The following is a 10,830-nucleotide window of genomic DNA, read 5'->3' on the forward strand; positions in this document are numbered from 1 at the left end:
ATGGGAATGCTAACGCAAGTGAAGTTCTGCTAAAAGATGGCAGCTCCCACCCGACTTCAACTTCCGGTCGAGTTCCTTGCCGCCTGGTGTACAGGCTACTTGTAAAGCCATTTTTATACTGTGCACTGTCACTGACTGAAAACAGATATTCAGTAGGCCATTAAAGGAATTCAGACCTCTGCATTTGATTTGTATCTAGGCCTACTGCATAAAAATGTCTTTTGAGAAGACACAGTGGCAAACAAATTGATAAGTTTTTTCAAGCCTTGCACAAGCAGACTCAGCAATGTAGGGTGACCATATTTAGTTTTCCAAAAAGAGGCCAGTGGGTAAAGGTGGGCTGGGGTGTGGTTGGTTGGTAGTGGCCCCTAAGCAGTGTAATGACCATATCCCAAATATCAACCCTCAAAATATGTCATTTCCATAGTCAAGTCACCTTTATTTATATAGCGCTTTAAACAAAAAGGATTTTGTCAAAGCAACTGAACAACATTCATTATGAAAACAGTGTGTCAATAATGCAAAATGATAGTTAAAGGCAGTTCATCATTGAGCTCAGTGATGTCATCTCAGGTCAGTTTAATAGTGTCTGTGCATTTATTTGCAATCAGGTCAACGATATTGCTGTAAATGAAGTGACCCCAACTAAGCAAGCCAGAGGCGACAGCGGCAAGGAACCAAAACTCCATCGGTGACAGAATGGAGAAAAAAACCTTGGGAGAAACCAGGCTCAGTAGGGGGCCAGTTCTCCTCTGACCAGACGAAACCAGTAGTTCAATTCCAGGCTGCAACAAAGTCAGATTGTGCGAAGAATCATCTGTTTCATGTGGTCTTGTCCTGGTGGTCGTCTGAGACAAGGTCTTTACAGGGGATCTGTATCTGGGGCTATAGTTGTCCTGGTTTCCTCTGTCTTATACCTAAAATACATATTTTACAGTGACTGTTATTGAACATAAACACAGCTAAAAAGTTTCCTACCAGTGGCCCTCCTTCACAAAACTTAACAGCAGGGTTTTATCATAGGCAGAATACAAAATGTTTTAATACAAGCATTTCAGGCAAATGCAACCCTTAATCCACGGAAGAAATCAACCCATGGCAACAGTTTAAATGTAGCCAAAAAAAAAAAAAAAAAAAACATGGCCTTGATAACTCTGCATCCAACACGACCTTGCAGGAGTCAGATTTGACTGATCGTGGGTTGAGAGGAGAGATGGCCGGGTCATGCTAAAGGATTTGCTGCTCAACAGATCCTGAGCTCACTGACACATATCTGATCTTCCTTTACACTGAGCATGAAAATCCCAGGAGCGGAACAGGAGCGGGCGATAATGGTCAGAAACTCAGCAGTCCCTAGCAGGGCTCTAATACAAAATACTCTTCTTCCAGTTGTGTTTGTGTTGTGTGAAGGCAAGTGTGACTAGGCCAGACTAAGCTACGAATTTACAGCTAATTATTTAAAAGACAAATATAGTTAATTTGTCTTGTAACATCCATGACTCATGAGCTACCTTGTAATAAGTTAGCTAATGTTTAGCTAAGGCAATATATCATGGGCATACAGTCTAACGAAAATGATGTCATTAATGACTCACCCTCATGTCATTTCAAATCTTTGGAACACAGTTTAAGATATTTTAGATTTAGTTTGAGAGCTCTCAGTCCCTCCATTGAAACTGTGTGTACGGTATACTGTCCATGTCTAGAAAGGTAATAAAAATGTAGTCAAAGTAGTCCATGTGATAACTGCTGATGTGTTATCTTTGTTATTTGGCGCGCCAGAAAACACGTCAGTAGCGTCGTGAACACACTCACAACAGACCCGGAAGAGAAGACAATGGTGAATAAAGTAGTAATTTTTATTATTTTTGGACCAAAATGTATTTTCGATGCTTCAACAAATTCTAACTGACCCTCTGATGTCACATGGACTACTTTGATGATGTTTTTATTTCCTTTCTGGAGATGGAAAGTATACCGTACACACAGTTTCAATGGAGCGACTGAGAGCACTCAGACTAAATCTAAAATATCTTAAACTGTGTTCTGAAGATGAATGGAGGTCTTACTGGTTTGGAACGACATGAGGGTGAGTCATTAATGACATCATTTTCATTTTTGGCTAAACTAACCCTTTAATGGAGAAACTACAGCTGAATTCAGTAAGATTAATAACGTCATCAGAAATCGCCAAATTGATATGCAAATCAGGCATTAAGTAATTAAAATGTGCTAATTTGCATACATTTGATACAAGGCATTGCAGATTAATAAAATAAACAAAATAACTACAGCATATCACCACAGAACTTCCCCAGTTATCAGTTAATGACTTACATCAAGTCTTTTCCCTTGAAATGCTATGTTTAAATATGCAGACAGCTGTTTTTTGGATAATTTAGAAGAAGTCTACACAAGCAAACAGATAGTAGGATAGTAGGCTTAAAACAAACACCTTAATGTTTATTATTAATCTTCCTTTCCATTAGAGCAAAAGACGACATGAAAGCAAAATAGACCAAAATCTCAAAATTGAACAGTACATGAAGTGTCATGCCTTAAACTATTTTATTTTTATAAGTAAAATATAATTTTTAGTGTGTTTTAATTACTTTTGCAGTGTTTTCTCTGTAAAATAAAAATAAAAAGTAATTAGCACCAACTGCCTATTTCAGTTTAGTGTGATTTTGAAGTGTTATATATTACAATAACACCAAAAGAACAAAAAAAAATGTATTATCAAATTTTTAGTATGTTTAATTAAATATGATTAAATATGTCCCTCTCCTTTGTGCAGTGATGTATTCTAATTATATCTTTGAAAGTAGTAGCAAAGAAAACATGCACACTAGCTTAGTTTCCTTTGTTGTTGCATGTTCTTGTTATACAATTAGTGAATGCTAAAGAATTGGGTGAGTGGGAGGTAATTCAAATAAATTAGTAAGTAAGTCAGAGGTGTGTCAATATATTTGGCATTTTGTTAAGAAAAAATAAATATATATATGAGAAGTGCCCTTTTTCCACTTGAGCCCCTGCCCCTCAAAATGTCTGTGTACATCCCTGAGCTGCAGTGTTCATGCTGTGTCTTGTTGATATCCGTGAGAGACGTGTGAAAAGTATGCAGGGTTTCTGAGTGGTTATGTGTTCTGACATTGCACCGACTGACAGGTTTTGCAGTTAAGAATCGCTGCTTCAGCTTCTCACAGTGAAGTTCAGAACAAACGCAGGTTGGCGGTGGCTGCTTCCTCACAAGTGTTTGTGGTGTGTTCGCATAATTAACAGATATAACCCACACAAACATTCTCACACACAAACTGGCAGTAATGCGTAGTTAAGCATTCTGTCAGTTCTGTTAGATTTTGTTGAGCACATAATGAAGGTCAATATCAATTAATAAAGTGGAGTGTAAAACTGGAGGTTAAAGCTAAACTCATTTTGATGATTTTCAATTCAAATCTTTATGGTTGGATTATGAATTAAAAAACAGAAGGTCAAAGCAATACTGTGTCTTTTGCAAAACATTAACAGTATCTGGGCAACATCGCTCGGACACTGCATCCCAAATATAAAACATGATTTATTATACCTCTGAAACTTGAGTTTTTTTATGTAAAACTATGCAAAATATCTTTTTTTTTATCCATGGAAACAAGCACAGAAAAGGCCGTCATAACGTAATCCTTCACCAATGACACTGACTGCAATCCAACACAAAGTTCCTCAGGCAAACTTTATTCCACTAGTAAGGATGCATTAGTTCTGACTTGTCTTGGAGGAAGATGGAGTCGATTGCAGCCATTTTTTTGAGAGGGGCCATCTTACTGAGTCACTCTGTATCTTGCTTCACAAAGAGCCTGCAGGACGAGAAACTGATTAAAGTGAATCAAATAATGTACAGTAAGAGTAACATGCAAAAATTTGATAACAGAGGAATGGGGTAGTCAAGAATCAGATAACATACAAGAAAATGAAAATTGATCAATGAATGCATGTAAATATTACAATTATCTGTTTGTATTATGACACAAATAGTATTTATTTATTTTAAAACCATGTTCTAACTAACTGCTCTCCTTATGGAAGTTTTGTTATATAATATCAGATGTTTCTTAGCTTCCACAATCAGTCTGTACATTTAATGTTTAATATGCACAAGGAGCAGGATTTTTGTCCACTGAGTTTTTACTGTTGACAGAACCACCAGGTGTGATGACGCAAAAATAAAAAGAAGCAAAAATGCTAAATATAGTGTTGCCTGATGTGGTTAGTTATGAAAGAAACTTGGATTAACATGGAAGAGAAGAATGTTTTATCACATGTTGTTTTGTGTTCAGTATTTTGAAGGAAATGTGTGTGACAAACTGCTTGTTTTAATTTCGCAAAATGTTATGTTGTCATACAGCGCTTGATAAAAGAAATTTGCATACAGTGCGAAAAGAAAAGAATCATCCTCCTTTAAAATAATCACATTTTGTAGCTTTGCTGCCTGAAATGAAGATGAACATGGTTTTTTTTGCATTTACTCAGTGCAAGTTATAACTTATAGCTGTATTGGATTTCTGCCAGACATTTCGTTTGGTGTTGAGGCCAAATAATTACATTTTAGTCTCATCTGCCTCAGAATCTTCAAGGGGCATTTTGGCTTTTAAGTTAAGTTCAGTCGTGACTACATGTGGCCTTTCTTGAGGAGTGGCTTTTTTCTTGAAATCATCCCATACAAGCAACATTTGTGCAGAATTTGTGATATTGTTGTCACATGCATACAATGACCACTCGTCAGTGTTGCTGTAGGTCTCTTGGTCGCCTCTCTGAACAGTTTCCTCCTGCCTCTTTCATCCAGTTTGGAGTCAGGTCCTGATCCAGAGAGGGTCTGTGTTGTACCAAATATCTTCCGCTTCTTAATAATAGACTTCACTGAGATCATTGATAAAGCCTTTGATATTTTTTGTATCCATCTCCACAACTGTATCCTGGAGATCTTTTGATGGTGTCTTGCCATCGTTAGATAATTGTTTGCTTCAGTTGCAGAAACAAGGACTAAAATACTCCAGGAAAGCTCTTTTCTTGCTGAGCTTATCAAACTGAACACAGCTGAAAGTCAAATGGCTTTGTGTGCCATTGAGAAAGTGATTAGCTACACCTGATTGAGTTTACGTGTCATTTTTAAGAGGGGGTGATCAGTGATCAAACTGTAAACTATATTTCTGCACAGCTTTAATCCGCAAAATGTAACTATATGACATGAGGATATTAAGGTCTTTTAAATAGTAACACCATGATTTTCTGTAAAGTTGCTTTTAAACGGTGTGTATAGTGAAAAGCATCCTTATGCGAAATTCCTACTGAAATGACTGGATAAATATTTGCAGAGCAATGGTACATATGACCGCACAGCACCTTAAGTCAAACAATCAATGATTGCCATATTGGTCATCTGTGATATAAATCAAACTGCGCATCCTGGGTGATTTTGAATCTAATTCACATTAGTGTAGTTTGAATGGGACTATAGTAGAGGCCACAGGCGAGAGGGATAGTGAGAGGGATGAGGAAGAGAGTGAGAGAGCAGGATAGGAATGTCTGTGTTGACCTTCTGGATGGCTTCGCTGGCAGAGTCATCCTGCAGCAGTTTTGCCTGGTCCAGTGCCCTCTCAAAGTGTGACACACAGGCCTTGTAGTTACCCAGCTTCACTGTGTCAGAGAGAAAGAGGATGCCAAATGATTTAATGGTGCAGCATGGCATGGATTAAATATACTTATACTACAGGACATTGAATGCTTGACTCTGATGTGATGATGAACGTTTTAAGGTGTGCAATTAATTCCAGGGAAATGCACTGTGAACATTGTTAACTAACGACTACATCTGATAACGAATGATGAGGGAAATTTGATTATTGATTTGATTATTCATCACTTCCTGGGATTCTGAGCGATGTAGTTTTTTTACTTACATTCTGCCTGCGCCATGAGCACACTGGCATTGAGCTGCCATTTTTCATCGCTGATGTCATCTGCAGCCATGAGCGAGCGGGAGCCGTAGTCTCGTGCTTCCCTGTAGCGTTTCAGCTCCAGGTAACAGCGGCCAATCTCGTGGAACAACCAGGCTTTTTCTAACCCGCCATAAGCTAGAGGCAGCTTCTCCTCCCAGCTACACAAACACACAGAGAACTAAATTAAATGACTATTACAATAGATTTTTCTGTGTACATCAATACCAAGGTCAACATTAATTAAAAGCAAATGCACTTACACTTCTATAGCTTGTTGAAACTTGCCAATCCGTGCGTACACACGGCCAATGTTGTCCAGAGCCCTAGATTTACTGTCCAACAGGTCGCTATGAAACGAAGCACAGACCAAACACAACAGATGAATTGTAGTTTATTAACCAACCAAGAAATGCAGAAAGGTAGCTTTCCTACTCTCATGGTCACATACCCTTTGTTGGCCAGCTCCAGATCCTTCTGATGATGATGTAGAGCCTTGTCCATATTTCCAAGATCCATCAGTGCATTGCCTACATAGAATATAAGAGAATGTTTTAATATAAAGTTTCATATCTTTGGTTTTTGTGCTATTGATATTATATATTTAAGTTTATGCCTACCAATGCAGCTGTGCAGGTTCCCAAGCACTTCTGTCTTATTGGGCAGCACCTCCTCAGACCATTCCTTCACCACCTTCATGAGTTCACGAGCCTTCTTCAGGCTGCTTTCTGTATTGCCTGCACTCAAGGCTGTTAATTAAAGAAACAATACTCAAAAATTCCTATAACATACAAAACATTTTCTGAAAATTATATAGAGTAGTGCTTGCCAATCCAAAAGTTTTTGACCAAATACATGCAGCCTTGGTGAACATAAGATACTTCTTTCAAATACATAAATGAATAAAAAAATTCTAGCCTCAGAACTTTTGAACAATAGTGCATGTTTTTTTTCCTGCTAGGAGCCTAAACAGCGAACTTTGACTGAACCCAAACTCTGCAGAGGTTCACCTGTGTCAATCTCCTCCAGACTGTTGAGGACGTATCGAGTGGGGTCTGAGGGAGGCTTATGAAGAGCCCGGTTCCACTGCTGTTGCATGAGTTTTCTGTCTCGCTGACGAGCGTAGATGGGCTTCTGCTGCTGCCAGAATGCAGTCCGCGTGTCCAGATATGAGATACAGCCTACGATCAGATCTTGTACACGCTCTCCGGTTCTTATCTTACCTTTTATAAGATCTGTATGGAGCAGATTGTGATACTTTATATAGAACATGCACTTTCCCAGATGCAAACTGACATTTTAAAAGATCTACAAAAAAACCCTGGAAGACACACCCTCATCTTGTAGAAGTTTCTCTAAGTATTCTCTGTCACTGTATAGCTCTCCCAGAAGTTCCTTGGCTGTTTTTTCACTTTTGTCTATCTTCCGGCCATGCTTTTTGGATTCCCGCTTATGAGAAGGATTCAAATGCTTGGGACGAACCTTTGGGATTGTATCAAACAAACAAATATGTATTACTAACTACTGAAATGAACGTAACCGTAAAGCATTAACAATGGCAGGGCAAATGATGGGGGCAGCTGGTATAATGAGAGAGGGAGCAAGAGACAGAAAAGATAAAATAGCCAACTTACCCCATTAGTCTTGTGGAAAAAAGACAAGTCTCCTTTATTTTCCAGCTTCACAGAGGAAGGACCTTTTGGGTTGAGGTGAGAGATGTGGGTTTTGAAATCTTTGATGAAGTAACTGAGATATGTTTGTTTGGCAACCAAATCATCATGTTGTGTCTGAGGACTTACTGCCCACTGAGTTGTCGATTGCCTCTTGAGCTTTCTGGATTCCCAGCCTGAACTCCTGCAGCTCTGGACGCAGCTTATTGCCTCGGTGGTAGTAGACCAATGCAAACTCAAAATCGCCCATAGTGTAGAGGGCTTCCGCTTTCTGATACAGACCCTGCAGGACACATGATGGAGACCGAAAGGAGAATCATAGATTATCTGCTAGAAGAAGCTTTTTATACAAAGCAGTTTACAGTAACTAAAGGGAATGGACGCCTAGAGGAACATACAATCATGGCACCAAACAGGCTTCTGATTTGTCATTGTTCTTTCATGATTCCTACATGACACCATATGCTGTGTGGTAAAAGACAGCTAAAAAGATTTAATTTAATGTGATGTGTAATTGTGAATCCATGCATATAAAGATGTAGCTTGTGTTCACCAATGCAGCATATATTTAATCAAGTATAACTACAGTAACAGTTTAAAATAACTGTTTTCCATTATAATATATCTTAACATGTATTTTATTCCTGTGATGAAAAAGCTGAATTTTCAGCATCATTACTCCAGTCTTCAGTGTCACATGATCCTTCTGAAATTATTCTGATGATGATTTGCTGCTCAAGAAACATTTATTTTTTTATTATCAATGTTGAAAACAACCGTGTTGTTAAACACACACACACACACAGATATATATATAAACACACTACCGTTCAAAAGTTTTCATCAGTAAGACTTGTAATGTTTTTTAAAGAAGCCACTTATACACATGAAGGCTGCATTTATTTGATCAAAAATACAGAAAAAAACTGTAATCTTGCAAAATATAAGTACTATATAAAATAATGGTTTCTATTTTAATATCCTTTTATAGAATGTATTTATTTAATGCAATGCTGAATTTCCATCAGCCATTACTCAAGTATGTGTCACATGACCCTTCAGAAATCATTCTAATATGCTGCCAAATATTCTTTTGGAAATTGCAATACTTTTTTCAGGACTTTTTGATGAATAAAATGTTCAAAAGAACAGCATTTATTCAAAATATAAATCTTTTCTAACAATATAAATCTTTGCTATCATGTCTTATCAATTTAACACATCCTGGCTGAATAAAAGTTTGAATTTCTTTAAAAAAAGAAAAGAAAGAAGGAATAGAAATTTTCTGACCATAAACTTTTGAACAGTAGTGTATACTGTTAAAAAAAGATTTCTATTGAAAATAAATGCTCTTCTTTTTAACTTTTTATTAATCGAAGAACCCAGGTTTCAAAGGAATATTAAGCAGCACAACAGTTTTCAGCACTGATAATAAATCATCATATTAGAATGATTTCTGAAGGATCATTTGACTCTGAAGACTGGAGTAATGATGCTGAAAATACAGCTTTTTTCATAACAGGAATAAATTCAATTTTAATGTATATTAAAATAGAAAAACAATATTTTACATTGTAAGAATATTTTACAGTATTAAATTGTTTCCCTGTATTTTTGATAAAATAAATGCAGCCTTGATGAGCATAAGAAACTAAAAAAAAAAAAAAAAAAAAAAAAAATTGGTTCTGATCCTAAACCTTTGAACAGTAGTGAATATATGTATATGTATATATATATATATATATATATATATATATATATATATATATATATATATATATATATATATATATATATAAATTCAGCTGTGCTTTTACAGATGGGAGTGGACATCATTAATAATTTAGAGGGTTTATATATCAAGTAGCTCCAAAAATAATTTAGATACTTAAGCAACACTTAAAAATGTATGAATTTCATTGCATTACATGTATTACACAACAAAATACCAAGCTATGTCATCTAAAGATTACTTTCTCTAAAATTAACCCTCAACGCTTTTCTTGGCCAGTTTGCCACTACTTGGGTGATTTTAGTGGATGGTCTCTCACGTTTCACTAGTTTGACGTGCCCATACAACTTAGTCTTACTTTTAAACAGAACATTTAATTTGTTTTTTTATTCGAAATCAGTCACATTATTTAAGTTGTATCAGAACGTGTGTTTGTGACATAACTGTCACGTGGTTTAATATTTAGTTACCTAATGCAGTAATATTTATCAGTTTTTAAGTGTGCTACAAGTGTCCACATACATTTTTTGGAGCAAATTAATGCCAGTATTTTGCCAGAATCATCATCGGATTAGTTTCAGATTTTGTTCTTGTGGCTCACTGATAGAGCGTTGCGTTAGAATTCCCAGTGAACACATACTGTTTAAAAAAAATATAGACTGGTTTTTTAAAAAAAATTATAGTCTAAATTATAAAAATTATAGTCTAAATGCACTGTAAATCGCTTTGGATTAAAGCGTCTGCTAAATGTGTAAATGTAAATGTAAGTGCGCCACCTTCAGGATAAGTATCTTATTACACACAAACATACAAACTCTAAGCTGTACCTGCCGAGGCCTTCTGTACCAAACGAGAAGATCAAACACAAATGAGCAGCAGATGAACACACCTTGAAGAAGCATTTGTTGTCCTGAAGTGAGGTCTCAGCATCTTTCAGCGCGCTCTCTGCGTCCCCTAGTTTCAAATAACACCTGGATCTGGAGACCAGACAGTTCTTATCACCCGGCTGTAAACTAAGAGCCTGGGGAACAACAGAGAAGACGCTTATAAAGTGTTACACAAAGAGCCGTTTATCTTCGCCTTCAAGTGAGAAAAGAAAAATGTATTTCGAATAAACCCCAGTCATGTTTATTAGCTTACCGTGGAAAAGCTCTCAATAGCTTTCACGTACTCTCCCTTCTGAAACAGCTGGTCTCCTTCAGCTACATAGGTGCTAAAGGTACTCTTCGGACCTTGAACTTCCTCGTTATCGGACATTTTATTCGTATTTATACAAAATTATATCAAAACCTTTCACACATCAAGAAAAGACGTTCCTGGTCGGTGTCGTCCTCTGTAATTATGTATCCTAGCAACGCAACCAACAAAATCCGGAGTGACCAATGAACTGTGAGAGGACCTTTGATTGACATCCCAGTACACACTACGTCATTATATC

At 36.9% G+C, this 10,830-nt stretch overlaps 1 protein-coding gene across 2 annotated transcripts; it reads right to left on the reverse strand.

The window, feature by feature from the left end:
- Window positions 1-3,711: 3,711 nt before the first annotated feature.
- On the reverse strand, window positions 3,712-10,764 carry odad4 (outer dynein arm docking complex subunit 4). 2 transcript variants are annotated; one of them, XM_026208680.1, is made up of 12 exons: window positions 10,533-10,764; window positions 10,282-10,413; window positions 7,790-7,943; window positions 7,625-7,686; window positions 7,325-7,472; window positions 7,001-7,225; window positions 6,611-6,727; window positions 6,442-6,520; window positions 6,254-6,340; window positions 5,955-6,151; window positions 5,591-5,691; window positions 3,712-3,854 (listed from the first exon to the last, which is right to left on the reverse strand). In XM_026208680.1, exons 1-12 carry the CDS (start codon window positions 10,647-10,649, stop codon window positions 3,819-3,821), a joined length of 1,455 nt encoding a protein of 484 aa, XP_026064465.1. In that variant the 5' UTR covers window positions 10,650-10,764; the 3' UTR covers window positions 3,712-3,818. The 2 variants fall into 2 exon arrangements, with proteins under 2 accessions (XP_026064465.1, XP_026064464.1); XM_026208679.1 differs by having other exon boundaries at window positions 6,611-6,739; window positions 10,533-10,763.
- Between the last annotated feature and the right edge of the window lie 66 nt (window positions 10,765-10,830).

This window comes from Carassius auratus, chromosome 3, assembly GCF_003368295.1.
Source record: "Carassius auratus strain Wakin chromosome 3, ASM336829v1, whole genome shotgun sequence".
Taxonomy (NCBI): Eukaryota; Metazoa; Chordata; class Actinopteri; order Cypriniformes; family Cyprinidae; genus Carassius; species Carassius auratus.

Bases quoted from the DNA above. Each gene is read 5' to 3' on its own strand.
- odad4 (XM_026208679.1), bottom strand. From the start codon at position 10,649: ATGTCCGATAACGAGGAAGTTCAAGGTCCGAAGAGTACCTTTAGCACC. The intron at 6,521-6,610 runs GTAGGCATAAAC...TATTCTATGTAG, and splicing joins GAACCTGCACAGCTGCATTG to GCAATGCACTGATGGATCTT. The intron at 3,855-5,590 runs GTCAACACAGAC...CTCGTCCTGCAG, and splicing joins CCAGCGAAGCCATCCAGAAG to GCTCTTTGTGAAGCAAGATA.